Raw genomic sequence first — 24,619 nt, 5'->3', positions numbered from 1 at the left:
TGCCATTCTCATAACCTGCAGTTTGAGCTCTGCTTAGAATTCTCTCCCATCCGCCCTCTGTTTGCTTGCTAAATTCCCACTTTCCTTCAAGACCAGTCTAAACAGCTCCTGTCCTGTGAAACTGTCATTGCTCTCAGAGGTGCTTCTTCCTTCGGACACTCTGTAGCATCTACATGGCACAGCTCTTAGTAGTTTCCTTCTTAAGTTCTTCAAGGACAAGGACTTTCTCCTCCTCTTCCTCCTCTTTTCCTTCTTATTGTTGTTACTAATTCTCAGCAGCCAACTTATTGCTTAGTTATTTTTAAAGGGTTGATGGTGGTTGAACTTGATTAGTTTAAAACCACCATAGGAAAATATTCTGTAGTGTTTGTTGTTGTTGTTTTGTTTTAACTTAAGGTACTTGGTTTTATAGCTCTTTGGTTAATGAATTGGGAAACATTGTGGTCGTTGGGGGCAGTCCTTCAGGGTTAGGAGCTGAGTGGGTCAAGCACCAGCCTTTGAAGACTCAGGTTTCTGTTCCCAGAGCTGCTTTAGTGTTCAGTCCAGAGTACTTATGAATACAGTGCCTGGGGTATAGTAACCACTCAGTAAGTGTTAGTTACTCTTTACATTAGCCTGCTCAGCTCTACCAGCAAGGCTGTTTTGAAGTGCTTTGTCTAGTTTGTACTGGCAAAACAATAGGATTTTTTTGTTTTTCAAATTTCAAATGCAAAATTATATTGTGCTAGTGAATATGTAGACACGACCCACTGTTCCCTGGAGCTTTTCATTCTTGAAGGACACCCCCTCATTGATAACCACCTCCCAGTACCCTTTCCAAAGCTTTACCCTTCCTTCTCACTATGTGTCTCAGCCTATGGCTGCGGTAGCCAGTAAAACAGGCTCTCAGGTGAATCTTACTCCCTGATATCCTGACATCCAGACACCCATAGTCTTTGTTAAATGTTTTCCCTCCCTTCTTAACATCACCAGAGGATGTTGTTTTACTTACTTCTTACATTGTGATACCTTAAAACTTGGAGGATCAAGCACCTCTTTTAGGGAAACCCAATAGAAAGATATGCCTTTCTAATACTTTGTTATTTCTGTACTCTAATACTCACTAATATTTCCCTAACAATATTTTTGTAATACTCAAGTTCATGTATTTCTTGCATAAAACTGCAGTTAACAGCAATAGAAATGCTAATAACACCTAAAAGTGATAAAATTAATAGTCACAGCTGCATATTTGGGTTTTATTTCTTAATATAATCTGTTTGCTATCTTCATCCATTTGATTCTTTAGAGAGCTCTTACTTACTGTTTTGAGAAAAAAAGATTAGAACTCTGGACTTTTCACATGCAATAGTTGTGTTTTTAACAACAGTTGATTGACTTTTCTGGTACATGTGAAGTGATGCTTTTTTCCTCTATGCCTTATTAGTTGGAATCAAACTGTGAGTAGGGGAAAAGACCAGTGTTTCTCTGTGCTTTTTCTTCTAGAAACAAAGAAAAGTAAACGAAAGTTAAAAGTCTTGAAGACTTATTAAAAGAATAAATAGCCAGAAACACTGCCTCCCCAGTCTTGGTCCTAATCCTGTTCTTAGAAGATGATTCACTGGCACTGGTGACCTGGTATCGTTATAGCAGTTGATGCAGTATGTACTCTTAGAGGATATTGATCCTTGAAGGCAGGGCCGATTTCTTTTATATTTATATTTATATATTTATATATATATATAAATATATATATATTTATATATATTATATTATATATAAATATATATATTTATATATTATATATTTATATTTCTTTTATATTTGTCACTCAGGGTTTCCCATTTCTCTGTCATTACCATTTTGCCAATAAAATAATCTGAATAATGATAATAGAAGTGGCTGTCTAATACTGGATAGAATAACGTAGAAAGTTACCAGAGAGTGAAAAAGTTTATAGACATCAGTGCTTATAAATATAATACTTTAGGTGAGAACTATAGGAAAGTGTTTTGTAAAGTTGCATTGCAGAATAGTCCAGTTTGTGATTGAGGAGGGGCCAAGCAAATAAACTGTGTGTGCATTTTATGCATTACACACTTGGAAGGACTATATAGATTTTTTGTATACATGCTGAAAATAAATTATACAAGAGCTTTAAACTCCTATTAACCATAGGATCTGTGCAGTCAATAATGAAGTCTTTGCTTTGTCCAGGAATTAGGTCCAAAGTGGAATCCCTTTATCCTGAATTCTTTGTGGTAGAGTTAATTGGAAAAGGTTTAGGGACTATTCAGGGGATCTTTATGTCATGACCTGAAGAGACCAGGGGGTCTGTTTCATCAACACTGCTTGCACTCAAGTGATTCTGACCCAGGAGACTAGCATGCTTTTTGGACTTTAGATGAACTTCCTCAATTTAAGGCAAATGATGGCATAATTTTTCTAATAATATAAAGCTGAATTATCTGGGTTTCTAATTTAATGAGGACTTAAAAATATAAATTGATAAATTTATGAGTACCGTGTTCTTAGCCCACTTTAGTAATGCAGTCTCCTTACTTCTTTTCTTACTTTGTTAGTGATAGTGTTTGCCTTTAAACCCATGAGTGAGGTGTGTTAGCACCTGGGCAGGGTTTTGCTCCTTGCTTGGTCACTAGTAACAGAAGTACAGTTGCTGATAGCAATCTAATGCTCTGTATTGAAGTTGATCTGACACCTTTCTCAGATAGCCACCTTCTTATTCAGCACACTGTGACAAGGAGCTATCCAAAAAGGTGCGATTCCCACCTGCCTGAGAGGTGAACTGAGCTGTTAGAACCCAAGAGAACTGATAAAGTTCCAGATTCATCTTGTCTGTATTTACCAGGGCAAGTCTTGTTTCCCAGTTGAAATGTTACTACTGATTAATATTAGTACCTGTAATTGAAGAAGCCAGTGCAGCCTATCCAGATATGCTTAGTCTGCTAGCTCGTTGTCTGTGGAGGGCAAAATCTACACCAGATGGTACCAAAAAAGGATTTTGATTACTGATGTTTTTCAAGTAGGCTGGTTTCTCTCCACCTGATAGAAGTTGCTACATCTTTCCAAACAGGTTCTCTAATGATCTTGCTTCACCATGGCTACAAATATGGAGGGGCTGGTTCAGCACAGAGTGGGGACCCAGCAGGTGGCTGAGGTGAGTGACAGGGGCTAGCAAAATAGCTGGCACCCTTGCTTTTAAAAGGAAAAGTACATCAGTGTGTGCTGTTCTTTCAAAACAGTCCCAATGAAGTCAGCATGTGAGCCAGATCCAAAGCAGGATGCTGCCATTGAAGAAAAATGAAAATGACAAGAACATTTGCTCCTAAAGTTTCTTTGCATGAATAGGGTGGCCTAGCTGCATACGATGAGGTGACTTTAAACATTTTACTTTGAACAAAAACTAAGAGTCTAATGATGCTTGTCAAGCTTGTGAGTATAGTTTTAAGTCAAAGGCTCTTAGTTTCTTGCATAGTTGATACTCTGTTAATACTGTGTATGGTGGAAAGCGGATTCTGTGCATTCTACAGTCATTGTTGACCTTCTTCCATGTACTGGGGATTTTGCTAAGTGCTAAGAAATATGGAGGTGAATGAGCCATTGGTCCTTCCTTTAGTGTTCTCTGGGCCTGGTTAAGGAGTAATTATAAAATGGTAAGACGTGAAACTCCATGTGAAGAAGGTAATCCTGGAGGTGGGTCTTGCATTGCAAGTAATCATTTGTTAGGCAGACCTAAGGAAGCAGGGTTGGAAACTGGCAGATGCTGAGGAGGGTATCCTAAGTCAGAAACCTATGCAAAGACAGGACAGAGACATGAAGTAGCTTGGAATGTTCAGGCAACTCGAGGTGTAAAGGAGGGAAGTAGGGCCAGATCTTTTCAGTCTGTACCAGGCCCTCTGCAAGGGCTTCAGTCCTCAACAACCTTTTGAGGTTTGGTGTGATCGCTAATTCCCATTTAATAGGTGAGGAAACCAAGGCTCAAGGACAAGTAACTGGCCAAGGGCACACTGACCCAGTTCTGTTTCACTTCTTCCAGAGCTCCTCCAATAAACCATGCATCATGCTGCAAACAGGAGCCATTAGAAGGATTCAGATTTGTGTTTTTGAACCAATAATCGTATTTCTAAGGTGAAGACACAGATTTATCAAAGGATGGACATTTAAAGAAAGGATTTTTTAAAATAAAAAATAAGTACACGAATGCCAGTTTATACCAGTAAAATTGGTGAGCAGACTTTTCAGATTTTAGATCAACCATTGACTTTAAGGCAGCAGTATAATAATCATCCCTTTCACCCGGCAAATAAGGGTTAGTGTTAACTGAAGATGAAAGCAGATAGATTTTACAAATTTTTAAATATATTTTTGGAAGAGCTAAAGAGCTGTGAAAGTATTGGGGTTAAAATGCTTGTGTTTATAGTTTGTCTTAGGAACAATTACCTTGAAAATCACTGTTGGCTTTTCAAATATTTAGGGTTATTTTGCATTTAATACAGTTTCTAGTTGAGACTGACTTGGAGACTAGTATGTGGATCACTGCCTTAAGAAGTCATCACTAATTCTTTAGGAGAAGAGGTTAGTATAGTAAGTAACCTATAGTACTGACCTATAGTAATTTATAGGATAATACAAGTTTTGTGTATGTATTCAGAAAATTTCCTAGGTAAAATTTTCTGTCAGATGCCTTACTTCCATCAAGAAATGGAATTTCATGTGTTAATTTAGTGCAACTATTGTTTCCCATGGCGAAAAGCACATTTTGAGGAGACATCCAAAATAGTAGGAGGCATTATTAATTTGGAGAACAAAAGCAATCTTCCTATTTAAAATATTCCCTAGATTTCCATGCTGTTATTTTGAAATTTCAAGTTTGATGACTTTAAACTACATGTGGTAGCTGTATATAATATTAAATCAGCGAAATGAGTAAGAGAGCCTACAGTTCATCATGTTGGTGCTAAACAATAATTGAGTGGGAATGAGGTTTTTAAATTAGGGGTTATTAGCAGTCATTTGGGGACAGTTGTTTATTCAGTCAGCAGACAGTGAAGAAACATACCTCTTCCCTGCCTGTTTGCCAGAAGCACACACAGGTGAGTAATAGGACTGGGGATCTGCTCACCAGAGCTCAGTGTTGCAGGGATCAGGCATGAGACAGGCTACACCAGAGGACAGGCTCTCCATAGTGGAAAGGGGGCTCTCTAGGGATCAGACAGATTGGGGTTTAAATCCAGGTCCTGCCATTTGCTATCTGGGTGACTGCCTTGTTCCTCAGTTTTCTCATCTAGAAAATGGGAGTAGTACTAGAACCTATTATCTCATGGGATTGTTTTGAGAAGTCATTGAAATAAAAACATATAAGGAGGGCTTCCCTGGTGGCGCAGTGGTTGAGAGTCCGCCTGCTGATGCAGGGTACACGGGTTCGTGCCCCGGACTGGGAAGATCCCACATGCCGCGGAGCGGCTGGGCCCGTGAGCCATGGCCGCTGAGCCTGCGCGTCCGGAGCCTGTGGTCCGCAACGGGAGAGGCCACAGCAGTGAGAGGCCTGCGTACCGCAAAAACAGAAAACAAAAAACAAAAAAAAACGTATAAGGAGCTTTAGCAGGTCCCATGCTTTTGCTCCATAAATGAGATAGAGCAACATTGTCAATAGTGTAAATGATTTTCTTTCAAGTCCCCAGGACAACCTTTTTCCCTATGGACCAGATAAGTCACATTACCAAAATAAACTACAAAAGTTGGATCATACAAACGAACAATTTGATGTCCTATAATGTGCTCCGATTTATTCAGTTATTCACAGAGACAGTTTAATATAGTGGTCAAGAGTATAGACTCTGGAGCCAGATGGCCTGGTTTAAATCCTGATCCTGCCACTTGCAAACTGTGTGACCTCTCTGTTTTTTGGAATTGTTTATGAAGAGCTAATATTAATTCTTCTTTAAATGTCTGGTAAAATTCAGCAGTGAAGCCATGTGGGCTTGGGCTTTTCTTTGCAGGTAGTTTTTTAGTTCCAAATTTAGTCTCATCACTTGTTATAGGTCTGTTCATATTGTCTTTTTCTTCTTGAGTCAGTTTCAGTAGTCTGTGTCTTTTTGAGAATTTGTTTGTTCATCTAAGTCATCTAATTTATTGTCACAACAGTTGTTCACGGTATTCTTTTATCCTTTTTATTTCTATTAATAAGGTCAGTACCAATTTCTCCTCATTGATTTCTGCTTCTATTTAGTAATTTGAATCTTTTTCTTGGTCAGTCTAGCTAAAGATTTGTCAGTTTGTTGACCTTTTCAAAGAACCGCCTTTTGATTTCATTGATTTTTCTTTATTGTTTTTATATTCTCTGTTTCATTAATTTCCACTCTCGTCAAAACCACAAGGAGATAACCATTTTACATCCACTAGAATGGCGGGGGGTGGGGTGGGGGGAAGGTCAGATAGCAAGTGTTGGTGAGGATGTGGAGAAATTGGAAACTTCCTATATTACTGGTAATAATGTAAAATGGTGTAGCCACTTTGGAAAACAGTCTGGCAGTTCTTCAGAAAGTTACATATGAAGTTACCACATGACCCAGCAATTCCATTCCAAGCTATATTCCCAAAAGAAATGAAAACATACGTCCACACAAAAACTTGTGCACCAATGTTTATAGTAGTAGTATTCAAAATAGCCAAAAGGTAGAAATAGTCAAATGTCCATCAACTGACAAATGAATAACAAAATGTGGTATATCCAGACAGTAGAATATTATTCAGCTATAAAAAGGAATGAATTACTGATGCATGCTACAGCATGGATGAACCTTGACAGCATTATACTAAGTGAAAGAAACTAGTCACAAAAGACAACATATTATATTATTCCATTCATATGAAATGTCCAGAACAGGGAACTCTATAGAGATAGAAAATAGGTTATAGTGGTTGCCTAGGGCTGGATTTTGGAAGTGATACCTAAAGAGTACAGGGTTTCTTTTTGAGGGGATGAGATTTTTCTAAAATTTTCTGTGGTGATGGTTGCACATATGTGTGTATATACTAAAAACCATTGAATTATACACTTCAAATGGGTAGAATGTATGGTAGGTGAATTAGAGCTCAATAAAAGTATTTTTTAAAAACAATACATAACAGCAACCAGATGCCTCTACCAAAATTAAGAGGTATTTTCCAAAATAAAAGAACAAAAAGAAATGGAGAAAAAAAAAACTAGAGGGATTTGTGACTTCTACTTTTTAATTAGAATTATATACTTTCTAAAACAGTAAAGCATGATTACATATGCAGTATATACAGTTTGATTCCAGTTTTGTAAGGTATTTATTTCTCAGATGTATCTGTAGCTACATAATACAGTGTGCCAGGTGTTATGCTCAGCTCATCACCTCATTTAATACTTCAGTTAACACTATAAGGAAAGTATTATTTTCCCCACTTTAAGTGGGGGAAACTGAGAGGTAGAGAGATTACTTTGCCATATCTGAGTGACTTAAGAGCCTAGACTTTTACACTACACAGTAAGTTCATTTTTTATTTTATTAAAAACATTTTTTCTTCCAATTTTTTTTTTAATCAGTGTTAGACATTGCCCTTTTTTGGGAGAGAGGTTTTTTTTAGTTTTAATTGTGGTAAAATATAAAATTTGCCATTATAACCATTTTTAAGCATATAGTTCTATGGCATTAACTACCTTATTCTGTAACCATCACCACTGCCCATCATCAGAACTTTTCATCTCCCCAAACTGAAACTCTCTACCCTTTAAACACTAACATCCATTCCCTCTTCCCCTCTACCCCTGCAGTATTTTATTCTTTTTGAGGCTATTGTAAATGGAATTGTTTACTTAATTTTTTTGAGCATCATTGTTAACGGTGTAGAAATGCAACTGATTTTTGTGTTGATTCTGTATCCTGCAACTTCGCTGAATTTGTTTATTGTGTGTGTGTGTGTGTGTGTGTGTGTGTGTGTGACATCTTTAGATTTTCCTATGTGGAAGATCATGTCATCTGTGAATAAAGATAATTTTACTTCTTCTTTCCCAATTTGGATGCCTTGTACTTATTTTTCTTGCCTAATCATTCTGGTTGGACCTTCTAGTATATTGAGTAGAAGAGGTGAAAGCAGTCATTCTTGGCTTCCTGATCTTAAAGGAAAATTTTTCAGTCTTTCATCACAAAATGTGATGTTAGCTGTGGGTTTTTCACAAATGACCTTTATTATGTTGAGATAGTTTCCTTCTATTCCTAGTTTGTTGGATGTTTTTATCATGAAAGGGTGTTGAATTTTGTCAGGAATAAACCCCACTTGGTCATGTGTATAATCTTTTTTTTTTTTTTTTTTTTGCGGTACGCGGGCCTCTCACTGTTGTGGCCTCTCCCGCTGCGGAGCACAGGCTCCGGACGCGCAGGCTCAGCGGCCATGGCTCACGGGCCCAGCCGTTCCGCGGCATGTGGGATCTTTCCGGACCTGGGCACGAACCCGTGTCCCCTGCATCGGCAGGCGGACTGTCAACCACTGCGCCACCAGGGAAGCCCAGTATAATCTTTTTAATATGCTGCTGATAACAGTTTGCTCGTATTTTGTTGAGGAATTTTGCATTGGTATTCGTAAGGGATATTGATCTGCAATATTCTTTTCTTGCAGTGTCTTTGCCTGACTGGTATCAGGGCAATGCTAGCTTCATAGAATGAGTTTGGGAGTGTTCCTTCTTCCTCAGTCTTTCAGAAGAGTTTGAGATGGATGGTGTTAATTCTACTTTAAATGTTCGGTATAATTCAGTAGGGCTGCTCCAGGGCTTTTTGAGGGGTGGGGAGGCTTCATTACTGATTCAATCTTCTTACTAGTTATAGGTCTACTCAGATTTTCTATTTCTTCATGATTCAGTCTTGGTAGGTTGTATGTTTCTAGGAATTTGTCCATTTCATCTCAGTTATCCAGTTTGTTGGTATACAGTTGTTCATAGTACTCTTTTAAAATCCTCTTTATTTCTGCAAAATCAGTAATAAGTTCATTTCTGGTATTAGACATTTTTTGACTTAGTATATAAATAAACTTTAGTTTTCATTCAGTTCCTCACACGCCCATATCTTCCCTTCATTCTCCCAATAAAAGTGTATCCTCTTTGCATAAATTAATGTTCTGTTACCTAACTATGACATTATCACGTATACTTCCTAGTATCTCCAATATAGTTGTAGAACCCTCTGAATACTACTCTTCATACAAATACATCAGAGGAATTTTCAGTTTCCTTTATTTTCCTGTGAAAACATTCCTCCTAAAGTCCTCTGACCTGCTCCAGTCCCTACTGATTGCTTTTTAAGCCTGCTGCACAGCTGTCATCCTTTATTTGTCTCTTGTTTGGGATTCTTTCCTTGAATTCATGGTTTTTTTTCCTTTTTTTAAAAAAATGTAAATAACATGGTCCAGAAACGTCCTAAGAAAGAGTGCATCAGAGATGAATTGTTTTTAGATCTTGCATATCTAAACGTGTCTTTATTTACACCCACATGCTTGAGTGATAGTTTGGGGATAGAAATCTAAGTTGAAAATAATAATTTTACCTCAGAATTTCAAGGCATCATTTTATTGTCTTCCAGCTTTGAGAAGGCCATTTACATTCTTGATTCTCTTTAAGTGTCTCTCTCCCTCTTTCTCTCTTGCCTTTTCTGTCCCCTACCTCCATGGTTAAGATCTTTTCGGGGCTTCCCTGGTGGCGCAGTGGTTGAGAACCTGCCTGCCAATGCAGGGGACACGGGTTCGAGCCCTGGTCTGGGAAGATCCCACATACCGCGGAGCAACTAGGCCCGTGAGCCACAACTACCGAGCCTGCACGTCTGGAGCTTGTACTCCACAACAAGAGAGGCCGCGCCAGTGAGAGGCCCGCGCACCGCGATGAAGAGTGGCCCCCGCTCGCCGCAACTAGAGAAAGCCCTCGCACAGAAATGAAGACCCAACACAGCCAAAATAAATAAATTAATTTTTTTTTAAAAAAAGATCTTTTCCTCATCCCTTTTGTTCTGAAATTTCATAGTAATGTCTCTTAGTGTAGTTTTTCTTTTATACATTATACTGAGCACTCAGAGGGTCCTTTCAACCTAGAAACTCACGACCTCCTGTTCTATGAAATTGTTTTACAGTAGTTCTCTGATAATATCTTCCCTCAGTATTTTTCCAGTCTCTTTCCAGAACTCCTAATTAATTGGATACTGGAGCTCTTGAACTAATCATTTCTTCATTTTTTCTCTTCTGTTTCTAGCTCTTTCTGCTGCTTCTACTTTCAGGGAGATTTCCAACTTAGATCTGTCTTCAGGTCTTACCAGTTGCTTGAGCGTATTATTTAACCTTGCTGTGCCAGTGTCCCCAACTATCAAATGGGGTTAATGATGATACTTATTGTAGAGGATTATTGTGAGAATTCAGTTAGTGTGTCTAAAGCATGTCACATAGTAATAATACAGTGTGGCGAGTAGTCACTGCCCAGCTCCTGCTGCTGTTGCTGCTGTTGTTTCTTCAACATTGTTTTCTTCTTTGCTATCTTATTTTTCATTTTAGAAACTTTTTTCTGTTTTTCTTTTATAGCAACTTTTTTTTCTTTTATTTTCCTTTCTTAATTGAAATTTTATTGGTTGTTTTGAGCATCAGTACACAGACATTTCAGTTTGTACGCAATTTGTGACATATGTACCGAACATCTAAAAAACCATGTAGTTGTCTTTCTTAAAGTTATTGCAGCTTAAAATTTGGCAGCAAATTTTTCTGTAAGAGGATATCAAGTACCAGTATCTTCAAGTGTTGATAAACTGTTACATTTTAAGTCCCATTAATTCACAATTTTTAATATCATATACATACTCCCAATTTTCGGTCTTTCACAGCACATTAACAAAGTTACTAGGAAGATGGACTAGCATGATGAAAGATGTTACAGAGAGCAGGCAGTTCTAACAGGCAGGGCCAAGATCAAGGGGTGGTTTTCTTTAGGAAACAATTTTACTGAAAACAACATGAGAACAGAAGTAATTTTAAATGTTCAAGGCGTATTAAATGCACGACTGGGACTGCAAGTTGTCATTTAGTATGATTTGTATAATAGGAAATGAAAAGGACCCCCATCCATGGCATGTTAAGCTGAACATCCAAGACAATCAAAGCCTCCTGCACTCAATTACCCCACTATTTTCTGGTTGTATCGAAAAATAAGCAACAGCAAATGACTCACCTCTCAAAAAAAAAAAAATATTGAATCTTGAAAAATTGGATGTGGTGGGATTTCCTCCTTAGAAATGTTTCTAGATATACTTTAAAAAAACCTTGTGTTTACGAAATAGTTGATAACGTTATTCCTCCGCGTTGTACAAGAAGTGAGACAGGGACCACTCATAAGACTTAGTGTGTGATATTCATCAGACTTGGCTTCTTTCTCTCCTGCTTCATCAGAGGCTGGACTCTCCCCCTTTCAGTTCTGTTTTCTGCAAGTAAACTTTCTTTAGTTTCTTGGTTCTTGAGCCACTTTGGCCTGTTTTCCCTTTGCTCCCCTGTTCTCATTTCCCTTTTTGGCTTTGTTTCCACTTTTGCAGGAGCAAGTTTAGCTGATAACCTTGCCCATCTCTTGGGTACCTCCATCCCTGCCCCTTGGGGAGAGCTGCCCTTCCTTTGGGTGGAGCCTGGGCCGCTCCAGATCCCCGAGGAACTGGGCCCCCTGCGCTGTCCCTTCCTGCCCTCTTCCGCCCAGGCCTTGCAACCCGACGTGGAGCGGTGGGAGAACCAGACCAAACCGTGTGGCAACTTTTTGTTGTCTCATGTATGCAGTAGTTTGTCCTCTTTTTGTGAGGGTGATAATTGCAGTTTTTTGCTGTTTTTAGTTTTCTTTTGCTGCTTCCATAGGTGTTGTTTTATCCAAGTTCCTTCTTGTTTCTTTTAGTTCCTTTACTTCATAAGGAAGCTTTTCTCAAATGGCTAATGATCCTTATTGTTGGTTCACATTTTAAAATGAAGCACTTAAAACTGAAAACAAAAACAAATGTTTTTTGTACAGGAGTAAGGCTTGTCAACTTTTGGTTTGATTTTACTTTGGGGTGATTAGATAGGCACCCACACATTTTGTTTGGAGGGTGCTCCAAGTGTCACTATCCATAGGTTTCTTTTCTGGGGCCATTCAGGTTTTGGAGGCAAGAATTCTTTGGGGGTGGGTGTGATTTATGCCTTTTCTCCAGTATTTTTATTGTTGTTGATTTTAAAGTTATGGCACAAAGTGAGGGTTTGAGGTTCAATATTTAATCTACTCTTTGCAAACTGAAGAAGGGTGGCTCCCTCCTCGCTGTGAAGATGTTTTGATGTCTCTGGTCTGGGGCCTGGTAGCTGCACTTTCCCTGCAAGGGAATGAGGAAGTGGTGGTCATGTGATGAGTCACATGGCTGCACCACAGGTATTCAGCCAGCCTCTGGTTTTCAGCCTATTTCTAAACCCAGCTTTCTGTGGAACTGAGGGATCTTACTGAGCCCTTCCAGGGTTCTGGGGGTGGGTGGGGGGGAATTAGCTTGTTTCTCATTAGTATTCCCCTCTATAGTCATTTGGAGTTCAGCTTTGTTCATCCTGCTGAGTCAGTTTCCACTCCACCAACTACTTTCCCTGTTCCTAGCGTTTGTTAGTATTTGTGATCCACTGTCATCTCCTTGACTATTCTTTTTGTCCTTGTGGATCTGTACATTTTCTTAATCCTTTACTCATGCTTAAATGTGATTTGTTAAAGGAATAGAGATAATAAATGCATGTGTTTGCTATGTTTAACTGGAAGTAAGGGAAAGTCTTACTAGTAAAGCAAATTAAAGTTGTTCACTGATAGACTTCAAGGTACTTCATAAGTATGCACTTATCCATTCAACGAGTATTTAAGGAGGGCTTACTGTGTGCCGTGTGCTAGACATTGTTCTAGTTTTTAAGATACTCGGCTCTCATGAAGCTTCTATCCTATTGGGAAACAACCAACATCTAAACAAATGAAAAATGTCAAGAGAGCAGTAAGTGCTATAAAGAAAAGTGAAGAGATAGAAAGTGATAAGAGTATTATCTAAGCACATTCAGGGAAGACTTCTTAGAAGGTGACATAAATTTTTTTAAAAATTATTTTTTAAAATTTTTGGCTGTGTCAGCTCTTATTTGTGGCACGTGGGATCTTCGTTGAGGCATGCGGGATATTTTGTTGAGGCACATGGGCTTCTCTCTAGTTGTGGTGTGCAGGTTTTCTCTTCGCTAGTTGTGGCACGCAGGCTCCAGGGCGTGTGGGCTCTGTAGTTGTGGTGCGCGGGTTTCAGAGTGCATGCGCTTTGTAGTTTGCGGCACGCAGGCTCTCTAGTTGAGGTGCACGAGCTCAGTGGTTGTGACGCGTGGGCTTAGTTGCCCCGTGGCATGTGGAATGTTAGTTCCCTGACCAGGGATTGAACCCGCATCCCCTGCATTGTAAGGCGGATTCTTTACCACTGGACCACCAGGGAAGTCCCAGAAGGTGACATTTAAATGGAAACCTGAATGAAGTAAGAGAAGTGATTCAGATAAGAGTATCAGGGCGTGGGATAACATTCCAGGTAGGGGAGAGGGGAGCGTAGGGGAGAGGGGAGCTCAACGTACTGAGCGTTGGCACAGTAGAGGAACCATGAAGAGACCTGTGTGGCAGGAGTGCAGGGGGCGAGGGAGAACGTGGTGGGAGATGATTATATAGGCTATGGTCAGGAATTTGTATTTTATTCTATGTACATTGGGGAGCCATTGGAGAGTTAGAGCAGGAGATTGGCCTGTCTTTGAGGGTTGAACTAGGAGCCTGCTGATTGTGCAAACTGCTGCACTCAGACCCTGACCTGACAGACCATACTCTCTTCATTGAAGGTGGGCAGTTTGAGGTACTCCCTGGTTTTAAACCATGGCTACCCATAGTCCCTGCTGTGGAATTACCTGCGTGGCCATGTCCATAGCACATTACCCCTGGTCTCCTTGGTCTACAGCTGATTCAGCCAACCTGTATCCCTGATGGACTGATTGAGCTGATAAGATTCCTACTCTTAAGAATTGGAAAACAAGCATTTTTGTTTTTACACGAAATATGCGTTTCTGGAAAACCTTGTGTTCTACACACTAAAAATAACAGAGCTGGGCTTCCCTGGTGGCGCAGTGGTTAAGAATCTGCCTGCCAACGCAGGGGACACGGGTTCAAGCCCTGGTCTGGGAAGATCCCACGTGCCATGGAGCAACTAAGCCCATGCACCACAACTACTGAGCCTGTGCTTTAGAGTCCACGAGGCACAACTACTGAGCCCGCACGCCTAGAGCCCGTGCTCCACAACAAGAGAAGCCACCGCAATGAGAAGCCCGCGCACCACAATGAAGAGTAGCCCCGGCTCGTCGCAACTAGAGAAAGCCTGTGCACAGCAACGAAGACACAGCACAGCCAAAAATAAAAATAAATAAATAAATAACAGAGCTTATGGAAAAATAGCATTCAGCGTGGCCCAGAGCACTAACAAAAATAATAACAATCCTAATAAAAATGCTAGTATAGTTAAAAAGACATGTTAAATTCCTAATAATCAAACATTAGAGTAAGTATAGGATTTTGTCTTAAAAACAAGGTGAAAGCTTTATGGAAGAGGATATAAGGAGGAAGGGTTAAAGATGGTGAATTATTGAATAAATGCGTAAAGATTAGGGAGAACCATGCAATGAGCTTTTCCAAGACACAGAACACGTGGCCAGAATGAGACAAGAGGATGAACCTGGTTATGAATAGGCATCGTGCATGACACTGAATTCCTGTTAGCTTAGATGCCGATGTGCTTTGCATTCTGTGGCTCTACACTGTGATACAAAGCATTAAGGAATTGGGAGCAGTCACTTGTAAATCAGTGTGATTTCAAGTGTTATACTGCCATCATTTCTCTGTTTACAATTTTGTAGAATCAGAATCGCATTACAGAAATAACGTTGCAACAGAACATACTTTGCTAACAATGATACCTGTTGAACCCTTACTATGTGCCAGGTACTGCACATAAGCTCTGTATCATCTTGCTTAATGTTAACATAATGCCTGTGAAATGGTGCTCTCACTTTTCATAGTTAAGGAAGCTAAGGCACAGGAGAGGGTTAAATAACGTGTCTACTGGCATATGGTCAGTAAAAGGTGACATTAGACCCTGGAGTTAAAAGATCATACAGTGTCAGGGCTTGAGGTGATGCCATGTGTAAGCCCAGGTTGTTGCAGAACGTAGAAGCAGAGAAAGGTGGTCCTCAGAGAGAAGCCGGAGAGTGACTCTCAGACTCTCAGAAAAAAGCAAAGGGGGAGTGAGCAGGTGGCCTGAGAAAGAGATAGAGAAGCTGCCTCACAGCTCTCCCCTTCCCAAATAGCACAGTCGTACATCCTGAGACTGGGTTCTGTGAGTGTCCTTCCAACAAATTTCCCCTTTCATTTGAGTAAGTTTGAGTGTCATTTGTAACTAGTCACTGACAAAAGCACCCAAACCCTCCCAATTCTATTTAATATGTATCTGGCATGTCCCATTTTGGGGATATAAACTTCAGTTTTCAGTAAGTAGATTAATTTGACTCATTTTCCCTATGAAATTGAATAAGTTATCTCTTGGGGTTCAAGCCCATGGCTCTCAGATACGCACATGGATTGGTTTTGGGTGGGGAAGGTGCTGTGGAGAGGGGGAAAGTCAGGAACAGAGGGAGAGGGCTTGAATTAGCTCCAGTGTTTTGTCTTAGTTTCTCTTTGAAGGGTCAAATGAAATCTACTCTGAAGTAACAGTGTGTGGCTGTCGTCCTGCATTTTATGGAGCCATTTCCTTTTGTCTATGACTTTACCACCTATGTATATATTGCTACATGCTTTTTCATTTTTAATTAATTTTATTTTTGGCTGCATTGGGTCTTTGTTGCTGCATGCGGGCTTTTCTCTAGTTGCGGCAAGCGGGGGCTACTCTTCGTGTGGTGCTTGGGCTTCTCATTGCGGTGGCTTCTCTTGTTGTGGAGCACAGGTTCTAGGCGTGTGGGCTTCAGTAGTTGCAACATGTGAGCTCAGTAGTTGCGGTGCACAGGCTATAGGCGTGCAGGCTCAGTAGTTGTGGCTCACGGGCTGTAGAGTGCAGGCTCAGTAGTTGTGACGCATGGACTTAGTTGCTCCGTGGCATGTGGGATCTTCCCAGACCAGGGCTCAAACCCGTGTCCCCTGCATTGGCAGGCGGATTCTTTTTTGTTTGTTTATTTGTTTTTGCGGTACGCGGGCCTCTCACTGCTGTGGCCTCTCCCGTTGCGGAGCACAGGCTCCAGACGCGCAGGCTCAGCGGCCATGGCTCACGGGCCCAGCCGCTCCGCGGCATGTGGGATCTTCCCGGACTGGGGCACGAACCTGTGTCCCCTGCATCAGCAGGCGGACTCTCAACCACTGCGCCACCAGGGAAGCCCAACCTTTCTTTATTACATGAATAAACATGTTCTTTTTTGGTCTTTTTTTTTCACATGCATGTCATCCAGTTGTAATCATCCTGTGCATACAACTTTGTATCTTTTGATTTCACAGAATGTTAATTTCACAGACTAAATGTCATCATCCTTTCCACAGGTTACTACATAGCCTACGTGACCATCATTTTTCATAGCTACATAATTTTGTATCAAGGGAGCATAGCATAATTTACTAACCCATCTCCTAGTTTAGGACATTTATGTTGCTTTTGACCTTTCTGTATTATAAATTAACACTGATAAATATATCCATGCTTTACCAGTCAAGGAATCTAATAGCAAATAACATCAGAAACCAACTGTTGCTGATGTAAAGAGAAATGAGATTTTTAAAAAACATTGACTTAAAATATATGTGAGGATGGATGGATGGATGGATAGATAACTTACTTGACAGACTTACCAGGAGAGGTGGAGAACTAGCTTTGCATCTAGGAACTGCACCCAGATCTCACTGAAGAGCTGGTCTGAAGCTGTGGCTGCACACCACACCCCAAGGCCAGACATGGGGCTTCTGCTGCTAGTGCAAAGTCTCCACATCTGATCAAACCCCTGCCCTCCTCCAAGGGAGGCCAGACCTGCAAGTATCTGGCATTTTCTGCCTCTACAGTTGGAGATGGGCTCTGCCTTATCTGAACCCCTGAGAGAGGAAATTCCATATTCCCTAGAAAAATAATTTAGGATTACACACTGATAAAGCCATTTCTGTATTTAGGATAGTTTGTGTAAGGTGGTTTCCTGAAAGTAGAATTACCAAGCCAGAGGGCATGAACAAATTTTTTTGATGAGAGGAGCAGACCTGTTGACCTCAACAGTTGGGCCTTGGAGCTTTTTGCTTCCTTAGATTAATCTTTCCATTAACATGTCATTTACTGGCTGTACTTAGTGAATAGAGTGTTATGTTTCTTAGGACTTTAAGTAGTTGTTGAGGTGGAAGGACTTTTAGTCACTGCTTTAAAAAAGGATAATCATCTTTTTTACTCTTGATTAATTTTTCCCCTTTCGGTTGGGGTGCCTAGGTTTGTGCTAGAATCTGAAAAATGGATGGCATATTCTTTTAACTTAGATTGTTTTAAGTTTCCACTCCACAAACTTGTGGAGTGGAAATTCATTACTTACGGCAGTGTGACCTTATTTCTTTTTAATTTCCTTCCTCTTTCAATCCCCTCCTCCCATCCTACATAAAAGTAAATATCCATATATTTCTTCCTACTCTTCCCCCAGGCTTTGATTTGTTTTGTTTGGTTTAGGGTGATTGACCAGCATTCACTCCATGTCAAACAGGAGGCAAGTGCTCTTATCTCCCAGCCCCACCTCTCTGTGACCTCCCCCAGGAGCTCCCTTTCCTCTGTGGCCTTGGGGAAAGGGGGGAGGGCTTAGATTTGAAGCCATTCCACAGTCTCTCATTTGCCCTGACTACCCGTGTTCATCTTCTCACCAGAATAGGAGGCTTTGGAGGCTAGAGTTCTGACCTGTATTCACATGCCTGTTACGTGTTGGGTGGATGTAGTAAAATGTTAAAGGAGCCTGGTGCTGTTATTCTTATGGGTGTTTTTATATGTAATGCAGATGGTTATGATGTTGCCTTCCCTTTCAATGAAGGAGGAACTTGCAAAGACCCCATGTCTTTAAAAATATTGACTTAATGTACTGTGAAGTTGAAAATGCTATATGCAGAATGTGGTATTTCTGAGTTCTCCAAATCTTCCCTTTACTCCTTATAGTTTTAAAACTGTTTTGAGTTGGTTGTACTCCAAGGTAACGTTCTCCTGAGCTCTCAGTTCAGGAAAGGTGGTCTGGGGCGGGGGCCAGCATTTAGTAAAGGCAACAATCTAGGTGAAGGGAGAACTTGGTAAAGCAAAGTTACATCTTCCCTGGAAACAATTAATCATATTATTAGACAAACTGCCTCAGCAGCTGGTGAAACAGCAAGAACATGACAATTTTGCTTCCTTAGTTACAAGGAGTGATAGTGTACTTGACCTTCAGCAGAGCAGGGTCATAGAGAGGGCATCTTTAAACAGCTCTGTCTGGTTTTGGTGAATGGAATCTGCACTGGCAGTTTGAAAGCACATGCCGATGAGTTCCCCCACCAACCCTGGCTGTTTTGGTTGGACTCTGGATGGGCAAGTTGCTGAGAAAAAATGTAAATAAAGCTGCAGAGAGCCACTGGCATGGTAAGTGTAGTGTTCTGCAGAAAAATAAGACTAATTTTGAAGCCTTTTCTCGTTCTGTTTCTGGAAGCAAGTCTCCTTGTAATGCAGTATATTTCATAGGCAGTTATTTTTATAGCAGGTGGTAAAAAACAGTGGATTTAGATGCCTAATATGTATTTGAAGGAAATCAATTTAGTGTCTATTGCTATGCTTAGCACCTAGCAAATTATTTCTTCGTGGGAACTTGTATTTGAGTGTGCTGGGTAGACCCAAGTGGAGCAAGAGCTGTTTGTTTGTGGTGGTTGTTGTTGTTTTCAGTAGGTTAACCTGCCTCTGAACAGAGTATGTGAACCTGTTCTTAAATACCTCTCTGTTTTATATAATTGGGGGTAGTAGTCATTGATTTTGGATCTTTGTTTTTGTGCCAAGAAATTTAGGGCTGTAGTTTTATCTTTTTAAACATACTATCAACTTGAAAATTTTCAAACTGGTTAATCAATTCTGATTTAAGTGAGGTGGATTTATTAATATTGAGGTTTGATTCTTCCACTGGCGTTAGTATAACGAAGAGCTGCCCTTGCCACTCAACAGGAGTAATTCTTTAGGAACATGGACACTTGGCAGTATAAGGTTCTGGTCCTTTGTATGAGGTGAGCGGCCGAGCACTTTCAAGACCAGCAGCCTCCTCTGGCTTCCTCCCTCTGTGGTACAAGTTGCTGCACAAAGAGAGGTTAACTCTTTGCCCATTGACCCTTCACCACACTTATTATTTGGTGGTCCTTTGAAATAAAAATAAAAGGAGGGTGTGGTACATTTCAGTTCAGGCTGGAGGTGTCCCCTGCCTGAAGCCCTTTACCCACTTAGGCAGTTGTTTACATTGTTCATTATTTCACTAGGAATGTTAAGGAGAAGTGGAAGTTCCTGATTGAGATCCTAACATGTTGAGTCTGCAGGATCTGTTATTTTCCCCACACACACAGGGTGTGAACTTTGTTGCCCTATTAATAACCCATGGGAATGTTGCAGCCAAAAATCAGAATCAGAATAAATTATAGATTTAGAAACTTAATTTTTGCTTATTAGCTGAATGCTTTGGGCATTCTGTTCAACCTAGATGTTCATCCTTTACCGAATGATTGCATGTTAACACAGAAATTTTTCCTAAAAATTATTCCCCCAAAAATGCTGCCAAGGCAGTGGCATGTTATGGTGAAATAGAGAAGGTTCTCATTCCAGGTTAAAAAGGTATGTACTTTCCCATCAGCCACATATACTCGTGTGTCAGTGGAGGCAATATGCCTTGGTTTATTTATATGATAAACTGCCAAGGCAGGTGTTGTGCATACCTGCAGGATGTTTAACTAGCAGATAGTTACAAGAGTGGAGTAAAACAAAAAGAGGTCTAGGCAGAGTCCCAGCATCAGGACTGTAAAAAAGACGACTTCTTTATTCTTGAAGTTAAAAAGTACTCATTCTCTAACTAGTCATTTTGGGCCTGATATGTGCCTGGCCTTAGGAGTAAAAGGAACTGTTCCTTCCGGCCCTCTGAGGTAGACTTGAGCAGGTACTATGAGGGGCCCTGTGGAGAGTGCTAAGATACAGGCACTCTGGGAGCCCAAAGCAGGACTCGTGCACCAATCCGGGGGGTCAGAGACAGCTGACCAGACGAGCTGGTCTTTCATGAACTCTTTAGACAGTAAACATTTGTGTGTTGGGTAAAGCATGGTTAACTTTAGAAAGGATGTGAAATGGAAGTGCCGATTTTACCCTTTAAGTGTGAGTCAGACACCATGCCCTGGAAGACCTGTATCCAAATGTATTTTCACACTCTGCTTGCTCATGTTTTAATTGAGTCCTTTGGAGTAGCTGTTTCCGTGTCAAAGTGCAAGCGCTCTGGCCAGGTATAATACACACCTGGGTGTTGCTGGGCGTTTACACTTCACTGTGAACTAAATGAGCGTGTCCTTTGCAGCTGGAGCAAATTGAAGGGGTAGAAAGTAAGCTAAGGCAGAGGGCCAAGACCTACTTCAGGCACTGAAAAGGTAGGCAGGAAAGGATGGAAAGGAGATGCTTCTGCCGGTCAGAAATGCATCTAATATTTTTATGTCATTGACTTTTTTTTTTTTTTTTTGCGGTACATGGGCCTCTTACTGTTGCGGCCTCTCCCGTTGCGGAGCACAGGCTCCGGACGTGCAGGCTCAGCGGCCATGGCTCACAGGCCCAGCCGCTCTGCGGCATGTGGGATCTTCCCAGACCAGGGCACGAACCCTTGTCCCCTGCCTCGGCAGGCGGACTCCGAACCACTGCGCCACCAGGGAAGCCCCTGTCATTGACTTTTTATCATTGTGCTAAATGATATTCAACAGAATGCTTCAGGAAAAAAAGTGGACTTCCTGCTTTGATGTCTGTTCATAATATTAGGCTCAAAGTTCACACAGCTGCAAGAATTTCTGGGCGATCCCATCAAGACATCACTTTGCCTTCAAGCCAGATCATATCTAAACTGCCCGTGGTGCCAGTAGAACACACCTTCTTTCTAAAGGCCACAGGAGTAGGGGATCCCAGGTATTTTCCCACTTACCTGTCACTTCTGGAGTTAAGCATCCTTCCCCTGAATCCCAGGGATATTTAAGACTGTTCACCCAATCTAAATTTATTACTGAGGGACTTCCCTGGTGGTCCAGTGGGTGAGACTCCGCGCTCCCACTGCAGGGGGCCCGGGTTCCGTCCCTGGTTGAGGAACTAGATCCCGCATGCATGCCGCAACTAAGAGTTCACATGCCACAACTAAGAAGACTGCGTGCCTCAACTAAGACCCGGTGCAGCCTAAATAAATAAATAAATATTTTTAAAATAAATTTATTACAGAGCCCATCGCCAGCATGACCCTTGCCCCCTCTCAGCAAATCTGTGGAGGTCTTTGGGATTCTCATATAAAAGTAATCAAAAAATTTGCAAGCGTATTCCTTAACGTGGGGCAACCAGAGTCCAGGGGGTTTAAACTGGAGCTCAGGCAGGGTAAGAAAGCTGGCAAATAGTCTTGGCACCCAACCCGCACTTCCTCCCCTGTAGCTGTCCACCCACTGCCGCAGTTGCTGGAAGGCAGGGCCACTTCTGGTTGCTGTGCACACCCAGTGCGCAGCCCCAGGGTGGCACAGGGTCAGTGCTTAGCAGGTTCCAGTGAAGTGTGGACAAGGGTCACTTTGGCCTACTGACTTAGAAAGTTTCTCTGAGTCCCTGTGAAATACTTTTTGAATACTGTTATTCTTTTAAATAAAGTTTTTATTGTATAACATACATAGGTTCACAATTCATAAGTGTGTAACACAGTAAATTATCATAGAGGGAACATTCCCATGTAACCACCACACAGGTTAAGAACAGAATTTCCTGTCCTCTCCCAATCACTGCCCCCACTCTGCTCCCTAAAAATGACCTTTTTTTAAAATTAATTGATTAATTTATGTTGGCTGCACCAGATCTTAGTTGTGGCACGTGGGATCTTAGTTGCAGCATGCATGTGGGATCTAGTTCCCCGACCAGAGATCGAACCCGGGTCCGCTGCATTGGGAGTGCAGAGTCTTACCCACTGGATCACCAGAGAAGTCCCAAAAGTTTTTAATTTTGACAAAGTTCGTTTTATCTTTGGTTTCTTTATTTTGCTTTAAGTGTAATAGCTAAGAAATCATTGCCTAAGGCAAGGTCATGAAGATTTACACCTGTGTTTTCTAATTTTTGTGTATAATGTGAGGTATTCTTTCTTATAAAAAGAAAATAAGAATTTTCCATTCAAGAAGCATCTCACTAGTACAATTAATCATGGTAACAAAGATATTTATACACTGTTTATAACTCAGGCTTTAGAAAAAATTTTCAGAAGTTTGTGATAGTATTAATAGTAACTATGTGGTGAATAGAATTAATACTTAACATATTATTTACTAACCCTCTCATCAGTCCCATAAAGTAGTAACAATATGTCTATGTTGAATTTGAGAAAACCGAAGTTTAGAGGGTTTAAATGACTTTCTCAGGGTGACAGTATGTGTTTCAGAGCCTAGGTCTATCTGATTCCATAGCCTATGGGTACTCAAATAATGTTGATTCCTTTAAAACTTCTAAAAAATAAAGTGAGTCAGAAAGGCAGAATATTATTCTATCAGTTAAGAATTCAGAATATCTGAAATGGGTGGAATTAACTTGCAGAGTAATAATAGACTCAACCAGAATTCTAAACGTTCATTACTAAAGAAGGATTTAATGCCTATGCACTGATAAAATGACTGGCCAGCCTTTTCTTCTTAATTACAAATAAACAGAGCTAAGAAATATATGTACATGGATGCTGGGAGATATATTCTGCAAGATTTGAGCCTCATCACACCCTCTCTAAAATGGTTTGTGCCTATTCTGCGTATCTCTTAACCAAGAGAAAACTAATATATACAAAGCATTTTGTAAACTAAAAGTCACTATGAGAATATTGCATTCTGTTGTCTGTTTTTTTTTTTGAGGTACGCGGGCCTCTCACTGTCGCGGCCTCTCCCGCTGCGGGACGCACGGGACGCACAGGCTCAGCGGACATGGCTCACAGGCCCAGCCGCTCCGCGGCACGTGGGATCTTCCTGGATTGGGGCACGAACCCGTGTCCCCTGCATCAGCGGGCGGACTCTCAACCACTGCGCCACCAGGGAAGCCCTCATGCTGTGCTTTATAAAATTGAGATATAATTCACTTACCGTAAAATTCACCCTTTTAAAGTGTACAGTTTAGCAGTTTCGCAAGGTTGTACAGCCATCACCACTGTCTAATTCTAGAACATTTTCATCATTTCAGAAAGAAACTCCAGGGAATTCCCTGGCTGCCCTGTGGTTAGGACTCCACGCTTTCACTGTGAGGGCGTGGGTTCGATCCCTAGTCAGGGAACTAAGATCCCACAAGCCACGCGGTGCGGCTAAAAATAAAAGAAAGAAACTCCATATCTATTAGCAGTTATCTCCCCTTTCCCCCATCCCTTCAGTCCCTGGCACCCACTAATCTACCTTCTATTCCTATGGATTGCCTATTCTGGGCATGTTATAGAAATGAAATCATACAATATATGGTCTTTTGTGACTGATTTCATCCATGTTGTAGCATGTATCGGTACTTCATTCCTTTTTATTGCCAAATAATATTCCATTGCATAGACATACCACATTTTCTTTATTCATTCATCAGTCTATAGATATTTGATTGTTTTTACTTTGGGGCTATTACAAATAATACTGATGTGAACATTTCTACACAAGATTTTTGTAGAGATATGTTTGTCCTTCTCTTGGGTATATACCTAGGAGTGGAATTGTTGGTTTATATGGCAACTCTGTGTAACCTTTGAGAACTGACCACACTGTTTTCCAAAGATGCTGTACCATTCTGTATTCCCTCCAGCAGTGTATTAGAGTTCGTTTTCCCACATCCTTGCCAACACTTGTTATAGTCTCATCTTTTTGATTGTAGCCATCCTAGTGGGTGTGAAGTGGTATCTCATTGTGGGCTTAAATTGAATATCCTTAATAACTAATGATGTTGATCATCTCCTATGCTACTGGTCATTTGTATATCTTCTTGGGAGAAATTTCTACTCAATTTCTTTGCCTCTTTGTTTTTTTTTAAATATTATAATAGTTCTTTATAGTCTATATGTGCATGTCCATGTATCAGATACATGATTTGCAAAATTTTTCTCCCATTTTGTAGGTGTCTTTCCACTTTCTAAATGATGTCCTTTGAAACACAAAACTTTTTAATTTTGATGATGGCTACTTCATCTAATTTTTCTTTTGTTACTTATGCTTTGATATCATATCTAGGAAACCATCACCTAATCCAAGTTCACGAAGAGTTATACCTATGTTTTCTTCTAAGAGTTTTATAGTTTTAGCTCTTACATTTAAATCTTTGAT

The 24,619-nt window shown here is 40.7% G+C and overlaps 1 protein-coding gene across 3 annotated transcripts in view; it reads left to right on the top strand.

Annotated features, from left to right (window-relative positions):
* The window catches only part of NR2C2 (nuclear receptor subfamily 2 group C member 2), an 82,926-nt gene that overhangs the window by 10,850 nt on the left and 47,457 nt on the right, over positions 1 to 24,619 (top strand). The window contains exon 2 of one of the 3 annotated variants that reach the window (XM_067755576.1): positions 3,074 to 3,157. The exons of the other annotated variants lie outside the window; for them this stretch is intronic. Coding sequence (XP_067611677.1) covers positions 3,098 to 3,157 — 60 coding nt within the window. The 5' untranslated portion in view covers positions 3,074 to 3,097. The remainder of the gene's footprint in view (positions 1 to 3,073; positions 3,158 to 24,619) is intronic. 3 annotated transcript variants of the gene reach the window in all.

Source organism: Pseudorca crassidens, chromosome 10 (genome assembly GCF_039906515.1).
Source record: "Pseudorca crassidens isolate mPseCra1 chromosome 10, mPseCra1.hap1, whole genome shotgun sequence".
Classification (NCBI taxonomy): domain Eukaryota; kingdom Metazoa; phylum Chordata; class Mammalia; order Artiodactyla; family Delphinidae; genus Pseudorca; species Pseudorca crassidens.
The sequence above is the reverse complement of the archived record's forward strand: the minus strand, read 5'-3'. Positions and strand labels throughout refer to the sequence as shown.